At 51.2% G+C, this 27,316-nt stretch overlaps 1 protein-coding gene across 2 annotated transcripts in view; it reads left to right on the forward strand.

Moving 5' to 3' along the window:
* Window positions 1-15,059: 15,059 nt before the first annotated feature.
* Window positions 15,060-27,316, forward strand: part of LOC123587715 (O-acyltransferase like protein-like) — a 30,621-nt gene continuing 18,364 nt past the window's right edge. For both annotated transcript variants that reach the window (XM_045457684.1, XM_045457685.1), the window contains exons 1-3: window positions 15,060-15,149; window positions 20,165-20,266; window positions 26,712-26,877. In XM_045457684.1, coding sequence (XP_045313640.1) covers window positions 20,196-20,266; window positions 26,712-26,877 — 237 coding nt within the window. In that variant the 5' untranslated portion in view covers window positions 15,060-15,149; window positions 20,165-20,195. The remainder of the gene's footprint in view (window positions 15,150-20,164; window positions 20,267-26,711; window positions 26,878-27,316) is intronic.

Genomic DNA, 27,316 nt, shown 5'->3' on the forward strand with positions numbered 1-27,316 from the left:
GATATTAATGCTATAAAACGGTCTTGCGATGGTTGACCACTGGCCATTGAGAGATTCTCACCCACTTGTCCCCCGGAGGGCTGTGACAATGATTGCTTGAGGGTTTAATCAGCGTGTACAAATGTCACGTCCTATTTTCGAAGCAGATTAATGGTTTTGAAATCAGAGCCAAAGGCCAGGCCCATGCAATCATGTAAATTGCATGTTTAGAAGCAGCATGCCGGAAATTTTTATTTATAATTTGATCTTTCCTTCATTGGGACAGGCATTCTCATCATGGGCTTGATTTATGAATAAAATCTTTATTTGATATGCTGTGTCCTGTTACAAAGAGATGGCGACGTGGCAATTCTGTTGAAAACCCTAAGGACCGTCGACCCCTAGGACAGTTTGCCCTGTGGGAGAGAGGTGAACGGGGGGCGGATTACCCCGCACTGGTGGCGGCTTTTAAACTAATCAGCTGCGTACTTTGATGTAAATACAAGTGCATCTGACCTTCTGCAGGTTTACTCGAACCACCCTGTAACGGGGAAGCCATCTCCAAAGATGTCAGCGCACGTCTTTCGACACCTGTCTCCCCCCCGTCCTAATCTTAATTCTTGGGCAGCACAACAGCAGCCTTAGAAATGGTCGTGTGCACGTGTCACGAGCACCAACACGAAAGAACGTTGTGGCTTCGTGTTTTTCAGGATGGAGCTGCATACAGCGTGGGAGTGTGTGTCCCTGATTCTTGCACCGAAGAGGACGTGACCGTGATGTCTCGGTTGGGTAGGTCCTAGTGAGACTGTTGTCTCCGCGTAACGTTTGAAGACCCCCCACTCCTTGGAGCCGAGAAAGGCCCTTCTTTCAGGAACGAACTAACCTTTCGTCCTGATTAAGGCCAACCAACTGAGTGAGCATAATGGGGTTTTGGGATTTGGCAACGGAGGTGTTGGAATAGGCAAGGAGTAGGTAGGATGGAGGATGGAGGTAGGATTGAGAGAGAGAGAGAGAGAGAGAGAGACAGAGCGTGAGTGGGGGAGGGGCAGAGAGAGAGCGGGAGACACAGAATCCGAAGCAGGCTCCGGGCTCTGAGCCATCAGCACGGAGCCCGACGCGGGGCTCGAACTCACGGACCGCGAGATCATGACCTGAGCCGAAGTCGGGCGCTCCACCGACTGAGCCACCCAGGCGCCCCCTGCACAATAAAATTGTAAATTTCAACAATCTTCCCTCACCCACAGTGGCCTGGTTAGGCCTGAAGAAAGGAGGGGGGCGGTATCCGGTTCCATATTGTGAGTGTTCTCTGCTCTGGCCCACGTGTGGAAGTCTGGCAGCTGCCAAATCCAGAAGGCCATTCTGAACTGGGATCGTGTGACGCCAATGTGTTACGAGGGTTCGGGGCTGGGACCCCCGCGTTTTTTCCGAGTCGTCACCTCCCAGCTGTGCGATCCTGGGCAAATCGCTCCAACTCCCCGTGCCTCAATCCCTTCCTCTGCAGGGAGAGGGGTGGACAACGAAGTTCCGCGTGACTCCAGCTCCCCGCGGCCTTGCGGTCGCTTCTGACCTTCGCCTCGCAGAGTGAATACATTTGAGTCCTCATGGACGCTGGGTTGATTTCCTCTCTTTCGGAATTTTCAAAGGAAGAGTTTTGAAGCCCAGAAGTTTAACTACTAGCATCTCTTGTATTTATTCTGGTTGTCCAAATGAGAACTAACATGGCACGTTAAAAGGAAGACACTATTTCTCTACCCGCAGGACACTTCGGACACCACATGCGTGGGTGCCCCCCTCACGTTGTACAGTTCTGACACAAACTACCTGGAGGCCGTGCTGACCCCACAGGTCAAAGGCTCATTCCCACAAGACCGTCCCCCACTTCAGACACCAGTCCCAAGTAGTGGGTCCCGAGGTTGCCCACACTTCGGTCTGATGGAGCGGCCAGTCAGGGGTCCCCACCGTACCCTCCTCAGGTTTGCGAATTTGCTATCCTGGCTCACAGAACACAGAGAAACACTTTACTGTTACTTATTACTGGCTTGTTATAAAGGACAAAACTCGGGAACAGCCAAATGGAAGAGTTGCGCAGGGCACGGAACGTGGGAAGGGGCGTCGAGCTTCCCTGCCCTCTCAGGGTGCACCCCCATCCCGGCACCTCGTATTCCTCAGCCCAGAAGCTCTCTGAACCGCTTTGTTTAGGACTTTTATGGAGGTTCCATTACGTAGGCACAATTTTTTTTTTTAATATTTATCTTTGAGAGAGGGAGAGAGAGAGCGCGCACAAGTGGGGGAGGGGCGGAGAGAGAGGGGGACAGAGGATCCGAAGCGGGCTCCACGCTGACAGCAGAGAGCCCCATGTGGGGCTCAAACTCACGAACTGTGAGATCATGACCCAAGCCACAGTCGGACGCTCAACCGACTGAGCCACCCAGGCGCCCCAACGGGTAGGCACAGTTGATGAAATCACAGGCCATTGGTGATTGACTCAATCCGGTCCCTCTCTCCCTCCAGAGGTGGGGGATGGGCCGAAGGCTCCAATCTTCTAGTCCCAACTGGTGCCCCCCAGAGTCATTTTATTAGGCATCAACTCAAGTCTGCCTGAAAGGGGCTTATTATGAATGAGAACAAACACTCCTCCTACCCGTGTCACTCAGGAAATTCCAAGGGCTTTATGAGCTCTGTGCCAGGAACCCGGGACGAAGACCAAATTTAGATTTCTTATTATATCACAACCTCACACACATATTTAAAATCTTTTAGGTGTCGATGTTGCAGCTAGTTTTCAATAAGCTTAAATTGTCCTCTGACTTTATGATCCCCCCTATAGCTTCAGGTACGGGGTCTGTCTACCCAGCCAAATATTTTATGTGCTGTTGAAAAGAAAGCCAATTGTTATAAATTAAATTTCAATTTCAATTCTTGCTGGATAGGCCACAAATAGCCTAGCAACAAAGATAAATGCGTGGAGTCGTTATTAAATTAGCAGTTCGAGTAAGTAAATGGCTCGCTAAGTCTGAGTTAACGTTCATTATTATTTAAGAGATTTATCAGCTAGCCTGGTTTTTCTGGCCAATGCTAAGCTCGTTAGCCAGAGTGGACATTAGAATAAAGTGGAAGGTTCCATGCTATTGTGGATACAAAGATATTCTGATGAGTGTCATTGAGGAACCGGAAAAAGGAAGGGTCCTGCTTAGGGAGGGCAGGGCCGACTGATAGCGTGGGTATATTCTCCAGCTTCTGCACGGAGAAGTGGGAACTTCTTTGCCTAGAAGAAAAGGTCTCCATCCAGAAAGGATTTGTCAGCTATTCCCCAAAGCTTTTTTTTTTTTTAACCCTTTTGAAAAAAATGTTTATATTTATTTTTTGAGAGAGAACCTGAGCAGGGGAGGGGCAGAGACAGAGGGAGCCAGAATCCTGGGAGCAGGCTTCCCGCAAAGCCCGACGTGGGGCTCGAACACACGAATCGAGAGATCAAGACTTGAGCCAAAGTCGGGCGCTCAACCGGCTGAGCCACCCAGATGCCCCGGCTGTTCCCCAAAGATTTTTGATGGAGTTGCCAGTATTACCTCTACAGATGTGGGGGCAGACAGCTCGGCAATAGCGGGCAGAAGCTGTTTGTGCAAGGACTTAACACATGGCGACCCTAGCAGACAAGCCAGGAAGAAAAGAGCACAAGATTGCAGACAGAGGGGAAAAGATTCTGGGCAGGTCAGGGTGTGTTACCGAGTAATACTCCAGTGTATATATATATATATATATATATATACCACATCTTCTTTATCCATTTATCCATCGATGGACATTTGGGCTCTTTCCAGAATTTGGCTATTGTCGATAGTGCTGCTATAAACATGGGGGTGCACGTGCCCCTTCGAAACAGCACACCTGTATCCCGTGGATCAATGCCTAGTCGTGCAATTGCTGGGTAGTTCTCTATTTTCAATTTTTGGAGGAACCTTTTCCAGAGTGGCTGCACCAGCTTGCCTTCCCACCCACAATGCAACAGTAAACGTCAGACAAATCTGACTGGAGTTTAATGGAGGGGCAAATAATTACCTGGTCACAGGGACAGCACAGAGCTGAGAAAGAAGGGGCTTGGGTTAAGGAAAGGTCTGTCAATGCTGAGGTAGCCAATTTTACCCACACTCGACTATGAAGAATTTCCCTTCTTTTTTTTTTTTTTTAACATTTATTTATTCTTGAGAGAGAGCGTGAGCAGCGGAGGGGCAGAGAGAGAGAGAGAGAGAGAGAGGGAGACAGAGAATTTGAAGCAGGCTTCAGGCTCCGAGCCATCAGCACAGAGCCCAACACGGGGCTCGAACTTAACCGACCGTGAGATCATGATCTGAGCTGAAGTCGGACGCCCAACTGACTGAGCCACCCAGGCGCCCCATGAAGAATTTCCATTCTTAGGAACTCACTCTCAGTCTGCCTCCTGTCCTTATGGAAATTTCATGACATCGTACGGTGGCCACAGCGTCTCTCCTGGCAGTGGCCGAAAGCAGAGAGAACTGGGCTGTTGACAGTCAATGTGGAACCATCCCTTATATCCGTCCTCTTTCTTATGCTCTGTTAGGCTAATTTCATCTCCCCTTGTCTATTACAATTAGGATTATGAGGCCTCCACGGAACCAGGGGCCTGGCACTTCAAGGAGTGACTTCTTCCCCCGCCCCCCACGGAACCAGGGGCCTGGCACTTCAAGGAGTGACTTCTTCCCCCTCCCCCCACGATCTCACGGGAATTCCCGGAGCCCTGATTGAGCAAATGGAGCTATTTTAATGAATAACTCCCTGAACTACCCACAGAAGCACCTCGGAAGGACTGAAGATCAGTCCTGAGGATCACAAGGAATCCAAAACATTTCACAGGATACCATTGTGTGTTCTCGGTTCAATGCAGAAAATGTGTCCTGAGGACTCTTACATCTGGCCTCTGTGTGCCATCGCGTGCGTGCGCCGAGGGGGAAGAATCAAAAGAATTGGGGGTTCTCATTTTGAGAACCCTATAATTTAGTTAGTAAGGGGAGTGTGCGTGCCCGACGTGAGCCCCTGTCAGGAAATACACGCTGGAGCTCATGCCAACTGGTAGGGACAGGTAGCCGTGCAGAGGAACTTTGGGGGGGCCCGCAGGGTTGAGGGGGAAAGAGCCACCTGGGATAGGGTGAAGGGGGACGTTTGTAGCGTGGGCTTGAGCTGCCTGTGTCAGTGAAGGGGGTGCTGATGGTATGTGGCGAGACATTGGTGGGAAACAGATCAAACAAAGGTTCCCTATTCCCCTGTAGAGGCCTAGAATCTGACACAGTGTAGACCCTTCTGCACAGGCTGCCGATTGGTTTAATCAACTGGCAGGCTTTAGCACGGGGAGTGGGGATTCTCCTCAGTGCTGCTAAGACCGAGGACATTGACTCCGGTCACTTGGTGAGGGAGGACGAGCCCAGGAAACCCAACTGTCCGCAGGCAGCCCCCCATTCGAGAGTCTTGGCCTGGTCCCCCCAACCGAGTGCTATCTCATCAAGGGCAGCGATCTGGCGAGTCTCTGTGAGAGCTGGCTGGGGCCGCCTTGACAAATACCACAGACTCCGGGGCTTAACAACGAAATTTCTTTCTCATGGTTCTGGCGACTGGAAGTCCAGGATCAAGGCGTCAGGAGGGCTGGTTTCTTCTGAGGGCTCTTTCCTGGGCTTGCAGACGGCCACCTTCTCGCTCACTGTGGGCTCACCTATGTGTGTCCAAACTTCCTTTCATTTAAGGACACCGGTTGGATGAGATAGTGTGATGGCTCCGTTTTCATTTAATCACCTCTCCCTAAAGGCCCTGCCTCTAAATATTGTCACATTCTGAGGTCCTGGCTTCAACATATGAATTTAGAGGGGACATGGTTGTCTCTAGGGGTCTCTTTTCAGAGCCCTTTGAACTTGATTTTGGGACCTCCGGGGCTCAATTCTTTTCTACTCATTCTCTTCCTCTCCTGCCCCTGAGGCTTTCCTGTGATCACCTGCAAAGAGGGTGGGCACCTTGGAGGAGGGGAGCGGTAGCTGCAGTGTAGCCCTTAGACCTAGGTAAGAAGGACCCTGTCCTCGGCGCCCTGCTTTAGAGACCAGGCCTCATGCTGGGCCTCCTCGTGGGATGTCTGTAGGGTCATGGGACATGCTCACCTTCCCCTTCTCTTCCAGTCACGCTGAGTGTCTAGAATTCCCTGCCCCTCTGGCTCCCGGCCCCCCTCCAAGGGGGGGGGGATGGGGGAGGGCTAGGGAGGTGGAGCTTAGGTTATCCACACCCCACAGCTAAGGCACTTGGTGGTGTAGGAACAGGGAAGAGGTGGGGGGAGAGAAAAGTGTTGGAGGTAGACGGGACATGAGATTCCACTGTGTCCAACCCACCCTTCCTCGTTACCCAGAGGAGGAAATGAGACCCAGAGAGGTGAAGTAACTTGCCCAGGGTCCCACAGCAAGCTGGCTCAAACCCAAGCCTCCTGCATGCAAATCTAGCCAATACGTGGTGCTACAATGGGGTGGCAGGAGGACACAAAAAGGCCACACTCTTCAGGTTCACGCCGACCCGAGTGAGATTGTTCCTGCCCCTTAGCAGCAACATAGAGACAACCAACATTTACTGAACGCTTACCCTTCCAGGAACTTGCTGAGTGCTTTCTAGTTAGTGCTGCACCCCTCGCAACAACCCTATGAGGGGCGATTGTTTTCATTTTACCAAGGGGGAAACCGAGGCACGGAACCGCGAAGTAACGTGTCCACGGTCATAAAGGGTAGATGCGGGCTCTCAATGCAGAGGCTGCATTCTCTAAATTTTTTTTTTTTAACGTTTATTTATTTTTGAGACAGAGGGAGACAGAGCATGAACGGGGGAGGGTCAGAGAGAGAAGGAGACACAGAATCTGAAACAGGCTCCAGGCTCCGAGCGGTCAGCACAGAGCCCGACGCGGGGCTCGAACTCACGGACCGTGAGATCGTGACCTGAGCCGAAGTCGGACGCCCAACCGACTGAGCCACCCAGGCGCCCCCAGAACCTGCATTCTTAGCCACCATGCTTAGGTTCGTGAACTTATCCAAGGAGAATTTTCCTTCTCTGTAAAATAAGATAAATAATGGGCGCCTGGGTGGCTCAGTCGTTAAAAGCATCTGACTTTGGCTCAGGTTCGTGAGTTGGGAGTCCCGCATCAGGGGAACCCTGTCTGTCTGTCTCTCTCTCTCTGTCCAGGACACCCTCTCTCTCTCTCTCAAAAAAAAAAAAAGAAAGAAATGATGGATTAGAGACAGTGATCAAAACACGTCTCATACCTGATGGGCGCTTAATATCTATATTTTTATTTTTTGTTATTTATAATTGGCATTGCTATTTAATTAAACTACACTGTGTCCCCCCTCCTTTGCTGATGTTTTGGAACATCTGTGGGTCTCAAAGTGTGCGCCCTGATTACTAGGTAGCCTGAGCACCTGATTTCTTGTTAGAAATGCAAATTCTCAGGTCCCACCCCAGACCTGCTGCATCGGCCTGGCTGGGAGGGGAGGGGAGGCAGGCAGTGGTCTAGTGAGCAGGCCCTCCGGGTAATCCCGGGACACACTGAAGTCTGAGACCCCTGCCCTCCTCTTACCACTAATGTCCCCACAAACTACGGGGATCCCTACAATCAGTGACTGATTAGGTGCGCCCCGAGTTGGTGCTTCTGTGTTTCACTTTTATTTATTTATTTACTATCTTTTAATGTTTATTTTTGAGAGGGGCGCCTGGGTGGCGCAGTCGGTTAAGCGTCCGACTTCAGCCAGGTCACGATCTCGCGCTCCGTGAGTTCGAGCCCCGCGTCGGGCTCTGGGCTGATGGCTCAGAGCCTGGAGCCTGTTTCCGATTCTGTGTCTCCCTCTCTCTCTGCCCCTCCCCTGTTCATGCTCTGTCTCTCTCTGTCCCCAAAATAAATAAACGTTGAAAAAAAAAATTTTTTTTTAATGTTTATTTTTGAGAAAGAGAGACAGAGTGTGAGAGGGGGAGGGGCAGAGAGAGAGGGAGACACAGACTCCGAAGCAGGCTCCAGGCTCCGAGCGGTCAGCACAGACCCCGACGCGGGGCTTGAACCCACCAACCGCGGGATCGTGACCTGAGCCGAAGTTGGAAGCTTAACCGACTGAGCCCCCCAGGTGCCCCCTTTAGATACAGCGCCTTTCTCCAGCCTGCGGCCTTTCATTGTATTTTTTTCATCTCATATTGCATTTATGTCTCTTGCGGGAACCTGTTTATGAACAGATTTAAGCAGATTTAGTGGTGCCTTTTAGGATTGTCATTCCCAGCGCTGTGCTAGGAGGGACCGCAGGAGTCTGGGCGGGCTAAGCATTCCAGAGACTACGGTCCACTTCGCGCTGGGCTGAGTTCTTCCTTCTGTGAGTCTCAGCATCTCCGTGCCCTATTTTCCCCATCTGTAAATCAGATATAGGAAAGCCAGCTGCCCTTTTTCATATCAAAGTTTTATTTTGAAACAATAGGTATGAAAGCTCTTGGAAAAGTATATTTGTTGCAGAGTAAAGTATCATTAATACAATCTCTCTTTTTTTTTTTTTTTCTTTCCCTTGGTAGATATTTTCAGATTCAGAAATACTTCGTTTTTGGCCTCTTCTCTCTCTCTCTTTGCAATCACTTCTTCCTCCTCATCTGGCACGGGCGCGGCTAGATGTGCTTCTGGAACGTTCCCCCTCGACACCTTTGTGGCCGTGTGTCTGTGAGTATGGGCATCTGAGGTACCTGGTCGGGATGTATACGCCGGGACTGTGTAATCGATTTCCACTCACCACCTACGCGTGGCCATTTCATTTTCATTCTTGAATGATGTCTGGCCAGTGTTCCCTGAACGATCACCACGTACCTTAAACAAGAAAATTCAGCAGTGGTCGAGAGGAAGGCTGGCCACACCCAAATGTGATTGAGTTTCAGAGTCACGGAGAAATGTAACCCGATCCCAAATTGTCCTGTTCCTATCACGTGACCTCTGAAGATTAATTTCTTTTTTTTTTCTTTTTTTTTTTCCACTTTTTTTTTTTTTTTTTTTTGGGACAGAGAGAGACAGAGCATGAACGGGCGAGGGGCAGAGAGAGAGGGAGACACAGAATCAGAAACAGGCTCCAGGCTCTGAGCCATCAGCCCAGAGCCCGACGCGGGGCTCGAACTCACGGAGCGCGAGATCGTGACCTGGCTGAAGTCGGACGCTTAACCGACTGCGCCACCCAGGCGCCCCTAGATTAATTTCTTTTATTTGAGGTGTGGCTTCTCCCTCAAACACCTTAGCCGTCCTGTCTGTTACTTTTTGTTTGCATCCTGCACACAAACTAACGGAAGTAGAATTGCCAGGGCGTAGCCGGCATCATTGGTGAGAGGCTTTCCTGAAAACCTCACTTATTTAACAACCCCCCTCTGAGACGTCCATGTCTATATCACCGTCCTGTCACCCGTATCACCGGCTACCTTTGTAAAAACGACTACCAATCTGATGGAGTCAATACACTGGTTTAATTTACCTTAAAACCTTGGTAACGAGGAGGTTTTTTTCCCCCCTCAAGTTTATCTGCTATTCATACTTTTCGCTCCTGTTTCCATGTATGTGGGTTAGCTGGGTTCTTACTGATTTTTTAAACTATCTTATATACATGAAAGATATGAGTTCGTAGTCCAATCAGCTGCAAGTATCCTTCTTAGGGTTTGGGTGTTTCTGTTTATGACTTTTTTTTTTTTTAGCAATTATAATAAGGAGTCGAGTGAAATCCATTAATCTTTTACTTTGTCATTTCCTTCATTATTGATTCTTACGAAGCCACTCCCGCCCCTTTAAACTGTTCGATACTTGTCTGTATTTTTGTTGGGGGCTTGCGTGGTTGGTTTTTCGCTGGGCTGTTTTCTCTGCCTCTTACGGTGGCTTTGGTGCGACGTAAGGCTTGGTCACATGTGTCTTTCCCCTGCAGCTGCCTCACCTCGCTGGGCCTCCTCCTTCCCCTGGCTGGGACTGTCTATGTGGCGGCCAGGGGGCGGGGGCCCGACTACAGGGAGTCACCCTCACATCGGGCACGACCGGCCACCGACGGGAGCCTGCCTCTGAGAGAGACACAGAGGAGGGACCCAGGAAACAGAGCGGGTGGCCTGGCCCACCTCTCACTCTCAGGAACCCCGAGCAGAGGACAAAGTAGGCATTTTGATAACCTAAGAGCGCGCACTAGAGGTGGCTTAGAGGAGCCGTATTTGGAAAATAATTCCGACGGTGCTGGGGTCTGGGGAACGTCCAACAGCTTCTAAATGCCAGTGTGGAGGTTGGGTCTCTGTTCTGCACAATTCCGTCTTTGTTTGCTGTCGGAGTGTTACGGCGAGTCGCTAAAAATGCTGCTTTCTTTCTTGGGTACAATGATTCAGTGTGTTTTGTGCTACCCCGTGACCAGAGCAGAGCAGGGCTTGGGTTTCACTGCAGTCATCCCCTAAGAAACAATTCCATGACCACAGTGTCTATTTTCGGTGTCACAGCGACGCAGATGGCTCACAGAACCTTGCTGGCATCACTAAGGTAAAGGATCGACGTCCACATCGAAGCCAGGGGAGGAAGTGTGCAACACGTTAAAGCCTGGCTGAGCGTATCTGAGCCAGAACTACATAACCCACTTAGTGAAGGGCGAGCTGGACGGCGCTTAGCAGTTGGTCACGTTGCGTTGTGTTGCAGCTGAAAATCAAAAGCATTATCTTCATTTCCCCCTGCCCATATGGCAAGGCAAAGACCACACACACACACACACACACCCTGAAACCAGGGCCGCATCGTCATGCAAACAGATTTAGCACATGGGGAATCGTTTCTGGCAGAGTCCCTGGACCTGGACACAATTGATCTTCCCTTACTCCAACTCGGGGGATAAAGATAAGACACCATATCAACGAATGGGCCACAAGATTATGAATGTGTGATCAAGCAGCTGCAGGGGATATGTCCACTGTGGAGGGCACGGCGATGATTGTATCAGATCCTCTTTGGATCTTCGGGCAAAAATAAAAACCGCTGTAACACTACCACGAGCTCCCAGCAACAAGCTAGTGGTAACACTACCACGAGCTCCCAACAGCACGAGCTCCCAAGCAGCTCCCAAGCAACAATTCTCTTCTTAATTTTTTTTAATGTTTATTTATTTATTATGGGGGGGGAGGGGCAGAGAGAGAAGGAAAGAGAGAATCCTAAGCAGACTCCACGCTGTCAGTGCAAAGCCTGACTTGGAGCTGGAACTCACGAACCGTGAGATCATGACCTGAGCCAAAACCAAGAGTTGGACGCTTAACCGACTGGGCCACCCAGCAATCCCTGCTCTGTCATTTCTACCGATGGGCCCTTGTTTTGCCCTCCTACTTACTCTCTTGTTTCATCAGATACTGGGGACAGTTATGATGGCTTCTCCTGTCATAGTCTCAGAGCCCCTCAGTCACTCCTCACGTGACATTGTTCAAGAACTTGGCTCCCCAGCTGCCATGTAGAGAAGGTTCCACGAGCGTGGAACATGCTTAGCGACCTCCGCTCAATCCTGCCTGGGTTTCTAACTCTGCCCTTGGTGGGGTCGTTTGACCCCTAAGAACCTCAGGTTCCACATGTGTAAAACTGGGACATACAGTGGGATTTGTTGAAGGCATTAAATGAGGTAATGGAAACTTACATCCTCCTGCTACGTTGCCTTTTTCCTCATTCGCTGCCCTTAAGCCAGAAGGAGGAAAGGGTAGTGGCTTTAACTGCCCAAGACCTCTCGCTAACACTGACCTTGCTGAGGTCAGCTGGGTTCCAGGCACCTGCCACGGGCTTCTAGTTGTCAGACTGAGGGTGAGCCTACAGCCACCGAAATTCACCGCTGCCTGTCATTAGGTAGAAGACTAAACCACGGAGCCTGGCGTTTTAAGGCAGATGCACCTGATACGGTGTCAGGACCCAGCCACCGAAACGGTAGGGTTTCAGCCCAAGACAGGACTGTCTATGATCAGGACATGAAGGTTATGTTCACTTTTTCAGCAGCTATGTTTAACTGTGGCCTCAAAATGGCGGAAGTGGGGGGACCGTGTTCTCTTGCTGTAACTTTTTTCTTTTTTTGGATTTAATACCATCAGAGTAAAAGATCACATCCTGGGGGCGCCTGGGTGGCGCAGTCGGTTGAGCGTCCGACTTCAGCCAGGTCACGATCTCGCGGTCCGGGAGTTCGAGCCCCGCGTCGGGCTCTGGGCTGATGGCTCAGAGCCTGGAGCCTGTTTCTGATTCTGTGTCTCCCTCTCTCTCTGCCCCTCCCCCATTCATGCTCTGTCTCTCTCTGTCCCAAAAATAAATAAACGTTGAAAAAAAAAAAAAATCACATCCTGAATGTTTGGAAACAAAAAATCGAGATGCAGAGAGCCCTAGGGTCAGCATCTTTTTCGTCTCCGCATTTGCACTCACCAGCGAGTCAAATCAACGTAAGACTACCGTGTCTCCTAGAAGTTTAGAGCCAAATTGGGTATTTCAGATTCCTGGTTCTTTATCCTCCAAGTAATCATTGCGTTCGCTTAGAGAGGTTTCCTGTTACAAGAGCCTGCCCTTTCCTACTTAGATGAGAAGAAGTACCAGCACGTGTTGGAGGAAGTTTCCACGAAGCAAACGGCTATGGATTTTAGCCCCTGGAAGGCAGGGCTCTTACTGTGTGGTCTGTCACTTCAAGCGGGCTCACGGTCATCATCGCTGAGAAGATCCAAAGGGGCCACAAGGTCTTTCAAAGCGCCACGACACCTTGTGGTTCGCAGACCTTGGTCTTCAAACTCCGGAAGCCCCTGGAGGTCTTGTCGCAGCACAAGCACCTTTGCGGGGCCCGGCCCTCAGAGGTTGTGGGTCGGTGGGTCTGGGGTGGGGCCGGAGACCGTGCATTTCCAACAGGCTCCCGGGCGATACTGAAGCTGCTGGACTGGGGACCCCCTACTTTGAGGTGGGCAGGCGTCAGGCCAGATGTTTGGCAAATATGCTCAAATGCTCACGGCAGCCGGGCCAAAAAGGGTGCTCAGTTTAAAGGTGAGGGAAGAGGTCCCGAGAGGTTGAAGAGAGGGCAGAACCGGCCAGAGCCCGGGTTCTGTGTGTGTCTCTCTCTCTCTTGTGGCACGTGGCTTCTGGGGAGCCGAGGGGAGCCGGGACTCGGGGTGCAGGACACGACTGGCCGTGCTGTGCCAAGGGCGGTCGGTGAAAATGCCCCTAGGGGAGAGGGTGAGCTCTGTGATTTCAGGCAGGCACACGGGAGAGCGACTCCGATGGAAAAACCCCTATTTACGGCCGAAACCTCCGAAGGTTTGACAATTACATTCCTCCAGTTCAGAAACTGATTTTAGATTTGCAGAGCCGGGTTATCCGCCAGCTCTCATTTGTAAATAAGTCTCATTTCTGCGGGGACTTCTTGAGCCTGCAGTGTTTAAGCACCAAGCTTCAACCAAGAAAAACCGTGAGTCTCTTGGAGCGGCTTGCGCCTTCCTTTGGAGGCTCCTGGTTCACAGGTCCAGCTGTTTGGAATGCATCCCAACGAGTCCGATCAAAATTTTGTAAACATGAAACGGAAGAAGGGACGTAGAAGGGACGAGGGCAATTGGGCTTCAAATAGTGAGTGTGGCAGGTGTGATGGTGTCCCCTTTGCTCCTCATGACAATCCTAAGGTTATGAGATGGACTTTGATTCCTGTTTTGTAGCTGGGGAAACGTAGGCACTTCAGGGCGGACGGTAACACCTGTGCTCTCGTCCAGGATTTTTAGGAGCCACGGAGCACGCTCTGAAATGCTTTTCGTGGCAGAAGAACGTGCCGGCCATCTGGGCCACAGAGACGCCGGGGGGCGTGTGCTCTGCGCTGAATGGCATCCGGGCTCTGAGCCTCCTCTGGATCATATCCGGGCACACCAGTCAGATGACCGCCTGGCTGTCTTTGGGTGAGGAGAACTCACGGGTCTTTCCGAGCAGTCGAGGAAGAGGGCCGCTTTCGCGCGAGGGGATCGTGTTGGGCCCGGGATGCAAGCCTGCAGCCTTCCTTCTGTTTTAGACACGTAGCCGTGACCCCCCCCCGCCCCACCAAGTGAGTTTTGGGAGGGCCCAAACCGATGCCCAGTAGTTGCTCCCCCTCCTTGTCCTACTCGACGAAGCCAGAAACTAACATATTTTTTCTCCTGGAAAGGTAGTCAAGCATAAACAGATAAATATTATGCACCGGTGTTAAAGCCGTGTTTCTCGGCCTGCTGCCTCACTCCGGAAGCAGCACGGGAGCCGCTCCCGGGGCGGGGGGGGGGAGGGGGGATGTGCACCAGGTCAAGGGGATGTTGCTGCCCCCCCCCCCCAGGAGCTGTGGGCACCATGAGAACAGGAAACAGTCCAAAGCCTGAGTTACGGTGGTTCCGTGGCAGATACTGTCAGCTGCCTCAGTCACCATTTCTTATTCCGATCTGTGTTCTCTTCAGTAAGTTGTGGGGATACACAAAATCCTCTTTTTTTGGGGGCGCCTGGGTGGCGCAGTCGGTTAAGCGTCCGACTTCAGCCAGGTCACGATCTCGCGGTCCGGGAGTTCGAGCCCCGCGTCGGGCTCTGGGCTGATGGCTCAGAGCCTGGAGCCTGTTTCCGATTCTGTGTCTCCCTCTCTCTCTGCCCCTCCCCCGTTCATGCTCTGTCTCTCTCTGTCCCAAAAATAAATAAACGTTGAAAAAAAAAATTTAATAAAAAACAAAATCCTCTTTTTTTTAAAAAAAAAATGTTTATTTATTTTTGAGAGAGGGAGAGACAGAGAGTGAGCGGGGGAGGGGCAGAGAGAGAGAGGGAGACACAGAATCCGAAGCAGGCTCCAGGCTCCGAGCTGTCCGCGCAGAGCCCGACGCGGGGCTCGAACTCACGAATCGTGAGATCACGACCCAAGCCGAAGTGGGACGCTTCGCTGGCCGAGCCCCCCAGGCGCCCCGAAATCCCCTCGATACTATGAAAGTCGAAGGTGCTCCTCTTGCTTTTTTTGAAAACGTGAATCACATGACTTTCTTCGGTGAAACAGAAAGACAACTGTTTTTCTGTTTGTTGCAGATAATGTGCTTGAGTGGAAAAGCAGAGTGCTTAAAAATCCACTGTACCTTTATTCTCGGAGTGGCCCATTCTATCTTGGGGTTGACACATTCTTCCTGATCAGGTAATGTGGTGTGGTGTCTGCTGTTGCGCATATTGCTGTGTGTGTGTGTGTGTGTGTGCGTGTGTGTGTGTCCAGCAATAAGCAAACAAATAAACAAGAACAAAATCGGATAGTAATAGCTACTAGGAAGGAAGAGCACAGCAGTTGTGAGAGAGAGCGGGTAGCTGTGTAGACTTATTGGAAAAGGCTTGTCTGATGAGGGACTACTGTGGCTAGAAGGAGCTGGCCCTGGGAAAATCCTGGATAAGAAAGATTCAGGCAAAGGGAGCCACCAGTGCCAAAGAGCTAAGGAGAGAGAGAGAGAGAGACAGAAACAGAGACAGACAGAGACAGAGATCCATCCTTGTTAAAGGAGCAGAAAGAAGGCCGAAGCATGGTGAAGGTGGGGAGAGAGGGAGTGAGCCGGGCAGGGCCAGACCACAGAGGACCTTGTAGCAAGACTCAGGAGCTTGGACTTTAGTCTTGGTGGGACGGGAAGAGGTTGGATTGCTTTCGTTTGAAAGCGATATCATCTGACATTTTAAAAAATGATCAGTCTGGCTCCTGTGTTCGCGGCAGATCTAAGGCAGGCGGGGATAGAAGCAGGGAGATCCATCAGTGACCTTTGCTATACTTCCGATGAGAAAGGATGAGGCCTGGACGGGGGCAGGGGAGGCGGGGGATGGCCGGTGGGTGGGATAGAGTGAGAAGGTCATGTCCAAGATAGGCTTTAGATGTGGAATTGTCAGGACCTGTTGATTGGATGTGAAGGGCGAGAGAGAGAGGACTTCAGAAGGACTTCCGGCTGGGCTCAGGAGCTGAGATGGGGGGTGGGGGGGGGGTCTGTGTCGGGGTGGGGGTGGGAGGAGGAGGAGGAGGAGGGGTGGGGGGTGGCTGGCATTCGCTGAGCAGAAAGCCTGGAGCAGAAGAAGAGTCTTGGCGGGAAAACCAGGCCTTCTGTTGGAATCAAAGGGTGCCAACCCGGTGAAGATAACCCAGCCACCCAGGTAGTGGTGTTCACTCAGCAGGGGCTCCGTGTGCCGGGAGCTCAGTGGAAATGTCCAGGCCAGAGATGGGAACTTGGGGGCCTTGGGTTACGGGCGGCAGGGAGGCCACAGAGCTGGCCCGGATCTCGCGGGGAGGAGAGCGCAAGCAAGGACAGGGCAGGGGTAGATATGCTAGGACCTCCGCCGCCCCAGCCCGCAGAAGTGGGGGAGAAGGGGAGCCCCCACGGAGTCTGAGAATGAGCGACCGGGGAAACGAGACGGGACAAGCGAGACACGGCGGGGCCCAGGAAGCCAAGCCAAGGCAGCGGATCAGGAAGGAAGGGCAACTCTGTGGGAGCTGAAGAGACGCGGAAGTGCCCCCCCCCCCCCCGTATCTGGCGACGCAGAGGGGTGCTGGTGCCCCTGTCCGGGGAGTGGCCGCGCAGCCTGGGCCCTGGGGCCAGATGGCAGGGCGTGGAGACTGTGGCGGGGGGCTGCGCCGTGCGTGGGCGGCAGGGAGCGATCAGGAAAGCGAGGGATCTGAGAACGCGTCCCCATCGCACGCTGACACGTCGGAAGAGAAAGCGACCCCCCCCCCCACCCCCCCCCCCCCCATGAATGCTGCGGAGGTTGTTGGCCCAACAACAATGGAGCAAGCTTCTGATAAGTGCCCCATCGTGCTTCTTGTGCTTTGTGTTTTGTTTTCTGGTGGTTTTGCTTCGTTATGCTTGTAATTTTAAAGCCGTGAAATTCAAAAGCGTACGAACCGCCAGATTAGGAGAGAACCAGCCTGCAAACAGGGCAGAGCAGCAGCACGGGGGGACGAATGACCATCATTTTCCGCCACACTTACTTCCCCGAGGTCCTCGTGGCTTTCCCTCTCTTCCTTCAGCGATTGCCCAAATGTTACCTCCCAACAACGCCTGGCTCGTCTCCCTTGTTTAACACGGACCCACCACACTCTTGCCTTCATTTTCCCTGATTTATTTCTCCTCTTTTACCTAACCTTATAGATGCCGCATATTTATTATTCATGTATTTATTGTCGGTGTCTCTCCACTGGACTATATGATGGGACTTCTTTCTGTTTTGTGTCCTGCTGTCCCTGGAGCCCAAAGCAATGCCAGGCATACGGGACTGCCCAATAAGGAGTTGTCGAAATGATTTCTTAGTTGTTTTAGTTCAAGCTTCTGGTGTGACAGGTTCTTGGGGGTAATGCAGAGAAAGGAGGGTACAGAATGAGCTGAGACCCGGTCACCAGGTGGCCAGGGTGACAAAAAGGGGGGCCCAGACAGGCGAGGGTCAGAGGCCACTTCTGCGGTGAAATGGCAACCACTGGGCACCAGACTTGCCAGGAGGGCATAGCTGGGTCTAACCAGGCAGGCAAACCCGAGCGCAGAGACCTGGGGCAGGCCCCCCGCTGGGTGGGGAGGTCGGCCCAGGGGTCGGCCTTCAACGTCCAGAACTCTGTTCCCTGCAAGAGGACCTAGCAAGAACAAGGCCAAAAAGATGGGGCTGGCTGGCGGAGCCCCAAGCCGTGGGAGGGAGGCTGGCAAGGACAGATCAGCATGGCTGGAATCAAAGCCAAAAACTCAAGCTGGAGAATTGCCACCAGGAGGGAAGAATGAGGGCCTGGAAAGCCACTGGTCATGCCTGGACTATCAGTGCGAATCCCTGAGACACCAGAGCCGCCGTTGGGTCAGCCCTGAGATACCCCAAAACCCCAGGCCAAGGCTATGAAATTTCAGAAGTCCAAGAAAACTGCAACCCTGCACCCTTTTGTTGGTAAAAAGACTACATATCCAACCCCTGGCTCGCTCTGGGGCCCGGGGAGTGCCGGGCCTTTTATCAGTGGTTCTCAGAGTATGGGCCCAGTCCAGCTGTACCCGCGTCATCTGCAAGGCTGTCAGAAATGCAGGTTCTCAGGCCCCACCCCGGGCCTCACCCAGCTAAGAGGCCAGGACTCCTGTTTCCTTCCCGTCCAACGTTCATTTTGTTTACTTTCTTAATTTGTTAATGTTTATTTATTGATTGTTTATTTCATGTAACATTATGTTAATGTTGATGAGAGAGACAGAGTGCCAGCGGGGGAGGGGCAGAGAGAGCGGGACACACAGAATCCGAAGCAGGCTCCGGGCTCCACGCTGTCAGCACAGAGCCCGACGCGGGGCTCGAACTCACGGACCGCGAGATCATGACCTGAGCCGACGTCGGACGCTCAACCGACCGAGCCACCCAGGCGCCCCCATTTTGTTTACTTTAAAAAGTGCGCCCCGGGGCTCCCGGCTGGCTCAGCCAGAAGAGCGTGCGACCCTTGATCTCGCGGGTCACAATGTCAAGCCCCACTATGGGTGTACAGATTACTTACAAATAAGTACACGTAAAAAAAGAACTGCACCGATTCCTTTTACAGAAACATTTCATTTGGACAATGGAAATCTTACGAAGGGACCCCTAGTATCGCCATCGTGCCAACAGCTTTTAACCTGTTATTCCGGACGATTCTCCCATTAAACCCGGGAGGCTGGAGCCGGTTTCATCATGCTCGTGTTTACAGATGAGAAAGTTGATGTGCAGAGATGAAATCAGTTGCCCAAGTCCCCCCAGCTAGGAAAGTTCGAGTGAGATCGGGAACACAATGCTTGTTTCACGCCAAACGCAGGTCTTTACCGCCATGTCACGCACCCATTTACGTAGCAAAACCAGACTTCTGACCATCCCTGGTGACGGCTCGGGAACCTTCTTCTACTTCTCTGGCTGACTTCACCCATTCCTGTTGCGGGATTGTGCTCCCCGTGGCGGGGTGGGGTCTCTGCATCTTCCCAGCTTCCTACAGCAGGTTCTCCTGCTGGCAGCCTGTTTCCCTGCCAGCCTTCTCTTTGTCCTCTCTCCGCGCTGAATGGCTGGGTGTTGCATGGCCACACACGGAGACCCTGATGCATTCTTTCCCGAAATTAAGAGGAGCCTGGAATCGGAATTGGCTGGCCTACTTCCACATCTCCACACCCCCTTCTACATGTCTCTATAAATTGCATTCCTATTATAGTGAATCCAACTTGCTGCGTTTCAAAAAAAAAAAAAAAAAAAATCACGCTGGCAGAGAATCAAGACATTCTCTAACCCTCCCTGATCCCTTCCAACACACACGCAGCCTTTTTTTTTTTTTTTTTGGCCATAGGAAATGCATTTGTTCCTTAGAGAAACACCCACGAGGCCCAATGGCATAAACGTCGGAAGGTCAGGAAGCTTACTCACAGACTCGCTTATCATCAGGTTGTAACTCAGAGATGTAGCCTGTTTCTTTAGCTGAACATCCTGGGCAACAAATTTGTCGTCAGGATGTGTCGGTTGAGAATCTTGGGCAACCCACTGACCCTCTGAGCCTCGATTTCCTAGTAGGCATGCAGGAATCGTAGTATCTTCCCTTCTACCGATCACTCACTCAATCGACATTCATTGCAAAGTAGGTTGGTATGACTGGAGAAGGACAAGCAACACCGTTAGTGAAGGTACTTTGAAAACGGTGTGGCACTACGGAAGTGGAAAGCTTTGACACTGTCGTTTCAAAAGGCCAACGCGATAGCTCTTAGTGTTGTTCACCAAATATTTCTGGCTCTCTTCCTTCCGGGCACTTGGTAACAGTCAACTTCCCGGACCCGTTGTCGTTAGGTGGAATCCAGGTCTGGCCAAGGAGGGGTGCCTGGGGTTGCCGTGATGCTAAGAGCTTTAAACATGTCGTTTCTGGGCTAAGACATTTAATTGCCGGTTTGAAGCCCTCCAAAATGCTCTTTCCTCTGCCGTGGTCACCAGTGACCTTTCAGACAGTGACCGCTCCTTCAGCCCGGGTCCCCTAGTTTGGAAGACGCTGAGGTCAAGGCGACTGGCCGTGGGCATGTCGCGCGAGCAAGAAAAAACTGTTACTGTTTTCGTGTTGGAGATACCTTGTTACCGCTGCATAACTTATTGTACTCTGATGGAGACAACCAAATTAATCATCGGATGAACTGTATCATTGATAAGTAATTCCTGTGGCTCTTCTCTTTCTCTCAGTGGTTGGCTAAGCGCAAGGTCATTTCTAAGGATGCATCAGAATTCGGACAAAGGAACAACCCTTAATGTCATCCTCAGATACTTCCTCAGCCGCCTTACAAGGTAGGTCTGTTTATAAAATGTCTCAATCCATTATTGCTGTGTAACAACGTATTGCTTTTTAGTCTTTAACCCTCTTCTGAAGGAACGTTCGAAGCAAAGTAAACGGAGAGAAATCGTTTTCTTCATGAAGTTGGTTTTTGCTGTCTAGCAGCTTTTGCCAGTGGAAGATGCCAATTTTCGTGATATTTGCCCTAATAGAATTTGAACTATATGAAACCAGCAGAAACCTCCTTATTCCTCCGCTGACGGGCAGCAGATTTCCATAAATGTGCTGTCCGATTTCCATGGAACGTGTCTTCAACGGGAGAATGTGTACGTCTTGTACGAACTAGTGGTAATTGTGTCCTGTAAATAAGAGTACCGATGGTGATGATAAAAATCAAATAAGATACAGCAAAGAGAGGGGCTGGTGGAAGCTTGGGGTGATGGTGGTTCTGCTGAGGGGGAGGGGGGCGGACGTGGCCCTCCTTACGAATGGGTGGTTGGTTGGGGCAGGAGGAGATAGAGTCCTGGGACGGAGGATGGAACCCGTGATGCAGTAAAGACACAGGGAGCTTGGGAAGCAGAGGAAACTTCAGCTCGTGGAACCCACCCCTCCTTTTATGCAGTCTCTAAATCACAGTTTGTTGCTGACTGAGCTAGAGCTGGCTCTCATTACTTATGGCCGTTGCCTCTCTTGTCAAGCTTCGTTGTCACAGAGCGGGAGGGGGCTGTTGCAACAATCTTGTGGGCTAGGAAAATGGAGTGGGTAAGTTCTGTCTCTGGTTTGTCAAATCTTTCATGCTGGCTCAGTCCTCTACCAGCTATGTGACCTGGAGGCAGTGCCTCACCCTTTCCGGGCTTGAGTTTTCTCAACTCAAAAAATGGGAAGAATGACGGCACGCACTCCACGGGACTCTTGCGAGGATTAAATGAGAGCATGTGTGCTGAGAACTCAGAGGCACGTGTGACACACAGTAAGCCTCCCGCAAGTAGAAGCTGTCGTTGTTACTGTGGCCGCCACTCACACCTTTTAACTTTTCCAGAAAACCGGGTAAGAATGAGTATGGGCTACGGAATGGGCCTCTATTGATTTCTTTTCACCATGGCCTTTGTGGTTTCTTCCAAACTCAATTGAATCTAGCCCTTGTCCTGGATGCTTGACAGACTCCTTATTCCTTTTTTTCGGGTGCGTGGCCCTGGGTTTAGCATGTTGTGCCCTGTGGTCTTCTGGAGGAGAGGGACCGATTGACATTCAGGCCACAGGTTCTTAGTGATAAATGCCGATGCGGTGTTAGGGGGTGGGGCGTGGAATCCAATGGTGGCATCCAATCCAGGGCATGGTGGGTTCTGCCTGGGAAATCTACTTCAGAAGAAAAGTCCTGCTCTGGGGACTGAAGGACAGGAAGTGTTTTAGCAGGCAGATAAAGCAGTAGTGTGTGTGTGTGTGTGTGTGTGTGTGTGAGAGAGGTCTTATGGGTCAAGATGGTGGTGAGGATCCCCGTGAGGAAATTATTGCAATATTTGGGGAGGATAGCAGATCTGGACTGACAATTGGCCGTGGGAACGGAGAGAGGGCAAGTCAAGGATACTCAGAATTTCCAATCTACACAACATGGTGGATGGTGGTGATGTTCTTGAGGAGGGAGCCCTGAGAAAGTGGCAGATTGGAGCCAGGAAGAGAGAGTCCAACCCGGGACATAACTTTGTTGAAAAATCGGGGGAAACATCACCAACCCAATTTGAACTCACTCTGTAAGGGAAACCCAGAGTGAAAGCAGCCACACTCCCAGCCTCTTTGATGGTCTCATCCTTGTCAGCAAAACCCACTGTTCTTAGTTATGATCAAGTACCTGCCTACTTATCTCCAAGAGGACTGGAAATGAGGTCATTTGTTCACTCACTCATTCTGTATTTTTTATACGTTTATTTATTTATTTTGAGAGAGAGTATGTGTGCATGCAAGCACACGCAAGTGAGGAGAGGGACAGAGAAAGAGAGAGAGAGAGAGAGAGAGAACCCCAAACAGGCTCCACACTGTCAGTGCAGAGCCTGACAGGGGGCTTGAACTCATGAATTGTGAGATCATGACCTGAGCAGAAATCAAGAGTAAGGCGCTCAAACGACTGAGCCACCTAGGCGCCCCTCTTTCTGTATTTATCGAGGGCCCACTGTGTGCCAGGCACTGTTGTAAGCCCTGGGGATTCAATAGTTAATAACCACGCAAGTGCCTTCTGGCCTGGAGGTTACGTTCCAGTGACCAGAGACGGATAATCCGTGAATAAATATGCGACATTAAGTTGCAATATACAAATGCATTTCTAGCAGGCCAGGGACCCTAGGTGGCACAAAGTGCTTATTTGGAGAAGGAGGCAAGATGGGGTCTTCTTCTGGAAGGGGAGTCAGGGAAAGTGACCTGTGTCAAAGGAAGTAAAAGAATGTTCTAAGCAAAGAGAGTGCTGTGGGGGAAGAAGGGCCCATGTGGGGAACAGGTGTTAAGGTCCTGAGAAGGGAATGTGGCTGGCATGTTTGAGAGACCGCAGAGAGCCCACTGGAGTGGAGAGAGCAGCTTGGAGAGCAGGAGGGGACGAGGTCAGAGAGGTGGAGCGGGGCCCCGTGGCCAGGATCGTAGAGGGCCTGTATGCTGCTTTAAGGACCTTCTATTTTACTGGGGCACAAGAAGCCTTTGGAGGGTTCCAGCAGGGGAGTGGCACGGGCCGAGTCACATTCTCCAAGAATCACACTGAGAATAGACAGTAAGAGGACAGGGGCAGGAGACGGAGGACCCGGGAGCTACAGCAGCTATAAGAAAGTGCAAAACGCCAGCTTCCCGGGGTAAATCGGAACAAAGATTATGTGACGGGAAACAAGGAGAGTAGATGTCTCAGACCCTTAAAACTGTGTGATTATTCCAACTAGGGGTAACAGGTTAAAAATCAGGGGTTTGGGGGCACCTATGTGGCTCAGTCGGTTATGCCTCTGACTCTTGATTTCGGCTCAGGTCATGATCTCATGGTCGGGAGACTGAGCCCGAGCTGAGCTCTGTGCTGAGTGTGGAACCTGCTTAGGTTCTCTCTCTGCACGCACGTGTACTCTCTCTCTCTCTCTCTCTCAAAAAAAAAAAAAAAAAAAAAAAAAAAAAAAAAATCGGGAGTTTTTGTTACAATAAAGACATTACTGATAAAAATATCTATCACAGAAGGTTATACACTAAAATTAAGGGTACCCACTGCAGTCTCACTCCCCCACGGGGCACCTTTGTTAACGGTTTCTTGTAAATTCTCGCAGATACTTTCCATGTACTTACATACTTACAGGCACTGGGTTTTTTCTTTTTTTTAATGTTTATTTATTTTTGAGAGGGAGAGACAGAGCGTGAGCAGGAGAGGGTCGAAGAGAGAGGGAGACACAGAATCTGAAACAGGCTCCAGGCTCCAAGCTGTCAGCACAGAGCCGGGACGTGGGGCTCGAACTCACAAATCGTGAGATCATGACCTGAGCTGAAGTCGGACGCTTAACCGACCGAGGCACCCCCATGTCCCTGGGTTTTTTCTTTTTCTTTCTTTCTTTCTTTCTTTCTTTCTTTCTTTCTTTCTTTCTTTCTTTCTTTCTTCTTTCTTTCTTTCTTTCTTTCTTTCTTTCTTTCTTTCTTCTTTCTTTCTTTTTTCTTTCTTTCTTTCTTTCTTTCTTTCTTTCTTTCTTCTTTCTTTCTTTCTTTCTTTCTTTCTTCTTTCTTTCTTTTTTCTTTCTTTCTTTCTTTCTTTCTTCTTTCTTTCTTTCTTCTTTCTTTCTTTCTTCTTTCTTTCTTCTTTCTTTCTTTCTTTCTTTCTTTCTTTCTTCTTTCTTTCTTTCTTTCTTCTTTCTTTCTTTCTTTCTTTCTTTCTTTCTTTCTCAAGAATATGATTATACTATAAACCATACTATTTTACAGGTAGCTTTTTTCACATAATGATTTCATGTTGGCATATCAATCTGTTGCATGCAAGGACCCACCTCACTGATTTTATTTTTTTAAAGTTTATTTATTTATTTTGAGAGAGAGCGAGTGGGGGAGGGGCGGGGGAGAGCAGAGAGAATCCCCAGTGGTCTCCAAACTGTACTACAGAGCCGGACATGGGGCTTGGACCCACAAACCGTGAGATCATGACCTGAGATGAAGCCAAGAGTTGGACGCTTAACTGACTGAGCCACCCAGGCACCCGGCACCCCACTGATTTTAAAGGTGGCCTGGGATGGCTCTGTGTGGGTGGACAGTCGTGAATCTAACGTGCCCCTGTTAATGGGTGTGGTGGTAATCCCAAGCTTTTGCTATCTTAGACAATGATTCAATATCAGTACACTTTTGTGCACATGTTTGGGGGTAAATTTCTAGAATTGGTGGTTTAGTGCATCACACATTTTGATGGACATTTTCCACTTTCCCTTCCCACCCACTGGCTAAGAGAATGCCTGCTTCTTGTACCTCGCACGACAGCCAATATTGCACTTTTTAATCTTTGAAAACCCTCCTAGACTTTCAATCTCCCAGCAGCTTGAACAAAAATGAAGAACAATTTACATTTATGCGATTCATTCCATGTTGCCGGCTGTTTTCTTATTGATCTCCTTTGATTCTCAAAAACCCTTAGGAGGCAGGAATCATGATGCTCCTTAAAAGAATCTAAGGAATCATCATCCCCCCCCCCACCCTGTCTCCCTAGAAGAGGAAAGAGAGAAGTTACATGATTTTCTCAGTAGGAGCATTTCGACAGAACTAGAGGCCACATATCCGTAGCTCTGCTCCTCAAGGTGAGGCCCAGCCTCTGCCCTGCCCCCACGGGCCCCCCCACTCAGAGGCGGAACACGCCTGTACCGTGCTCCCCCCTGAGGGCATCTGACCTGAACTCCGTTCAGAGGGGAGCGGGGGGGGGGGGGGTAACTTACTGTCCCCAGGGAGGTGACAGATGGTGGGAAGGAAGGCTTGGGAGGCGGAGCCCGAGGCCTGGGGGAGCAGCTGTAGGACAGCTCGGTCAGATGGCTAATGTGGCGGGGCCCGGGCCCAGGCAGGGCTCTGTGGCTGTTGTCTGAGCTGATCTGGGGAGATGCATTTTGGCCCAGTCAGCAGCCCTTTCTCTCTGACCGTGATCTGAGATTCCAGGCTGCTCCCCGCATGCCCCCAGCCCTCCTGTCTGCTAGGCACGCCTATGAAGGATGTATCAGCGTGGGGAGCACCGGAGGCCGACAGGTCTGGGTCCCGGCGCCCACAGGGCAGCTGGGTGCTGCCCTACGACTCTGCTGGAGTGTGGACCTCCAGCAGTCCGGCCCTTCCCATCTGTCACAGCCAGCCCGGGGCCCTGACACCCTCCCCGCCCCCCCAACCCCCGCCTGAGATGCCCGGAGGTGCTGCTGGGCCCTGTGCTCAACTGGGAATTTCTACATATGTCCTTTTAAAAGACGGCTGTTGATCGTAGCTCACCCAGAATCCGTGCCGGGATTGCGTCCGCCCCCCTGCTATGGCCTCGCTTCAAAACTCTGCACCAGCGATGTCCAGTACGTGGCCACCAGACATGTGGCCCGCTGAGGTGTGCCGTGAGCGTAATGCACGCGGGATTCTCAAGACTCAAAGAAGGAAGGATGGAAAACTGCTGGCTAGTTTTTTTATAGCGATTACCTGTCAATAACATTCGGGATACGCTGGGCTACGTAAAGTATATTATTGGACTTCATTGTGGCTATTTCTTTTGACTGACAAATGCGGCTGCTGGAGAGTCTAAAGCAGGTGGCGGGTAGGGCTGGCATTCTGTTTCTAAAGGACACCTGTGCCTTTCCCCCACCGTCTTTGTATCTGGGAAGGAGGTAGGGTATGAAGGAAGGGAGGGAGAAAGAAAACAAGGAGGGAGAAAGGAAAAGAGGGAAGGAGCGAGGAAAGGCATTGTCATCCAGGGTGGCCACAGGGGGAAGGATGTGAGCTGGTGGCAGACCTCAGTGCCGCTGGGTGGTTGGGCCACCTTGGCCAAGTCACCCAAACTTCTGTGATTTCCCCATCGGTAAAATAGAGGTACTTTTCCCCTGACGGGAGTATTTCTTTTTTTTTTTTTTCTTAATGTTTATTTATTTATTTTTGAGAGAGAGAGAGAGAGAGAGAGAGCACAAGCGGGGGAGAGGCAGAGAGAGAGGGAAACACAGAATCGGAAGCAGGCTCCAGGCTCCGAGCCGTCAGCACAGAGCCCGACGCGGGGCTCGAACTCACAAATCACGAGTTCATCACCACCTGCTCGGTAACTGACGTATGTTTGCCTCAGCAGCATCGGAGCCCCGGGGTGGGAGCTCAAGAATTTTTACCCACGAGCGTAGGAACGTTTGAGGTGTGGGCAACTGGTCGCCCACCCAGCACAATCCGTTTCAGAGCGTCTCTGTCGCTCACCCCGGGGACTGAATGGAACCACGGTGGAGAGTCCCCTTCTGTCTTCTGGCTCTTTCCTGCCAGGTTGCAGCCCCTTCACATGTATTCGGTGTGCTTGCTGGCTGGATTGTTCTCTCTTGTTCCCTGGGGACCCGTCTGGGAAGTGCCCAAGTTCCACGTGGATAACTGCCGGCGAGTGTGGTGGACGAATCTGCTGTTGCTAAATAATTTCCTGTGGGTCCAAAACGCGGTGAGTCCCGCGTCATGGGCTGGGAACAGGCAGATGGGCACGAGCCAACGCGGGGTGTCACTTCACACGGTTCGTGAACTTTCCAAGGGCCGGCCTGGGTCTGATGCCCTTTCTTCTGGCACTTTCTCTGGAGTAACAGTGAAGCCACAGGAAGGGGGCGGCTGGGGGCAGGGAGACTAGCCTCTCGGGATGGGTGAGTGTTACCAAACCAGCCTTGGCAGGGGCAGTTGCTGTGCAAAGCAGAGGGAGGGAGCAGGGTGGTGGGCACTGAGGGGCCAACCGTGCAGGTGCGTGTCCGGAAGCGGCCAACCTTGCTCCGTCAAGGTTCCATGTCACACCCCACAGAGAAAGGACACTTGTCTTACCTCCACGCAGACGGCCTGTAACTGGGATGGAACATTGCACCTCACCTGCGCCATAATGAGTCGTTTTTCCGTCT

The sequence above is a fragment of the Leopardus geoffroyi genome, chromosome D3 (genome assembly GCF_018350155.1).
Source record: "Leopardus geoffroyi isolate Oge1 chromosome D3, O.geoffroyi_Oge1_pat1.0, whole genome shotgun sequence".
Taxonomy (NCBI): domain Eukaryota; kingdom Metazoa; phylum Chordata; class Mammalia; order Carnivora; family Felidae; genus Leopardus; species Leopardus geoffroyi.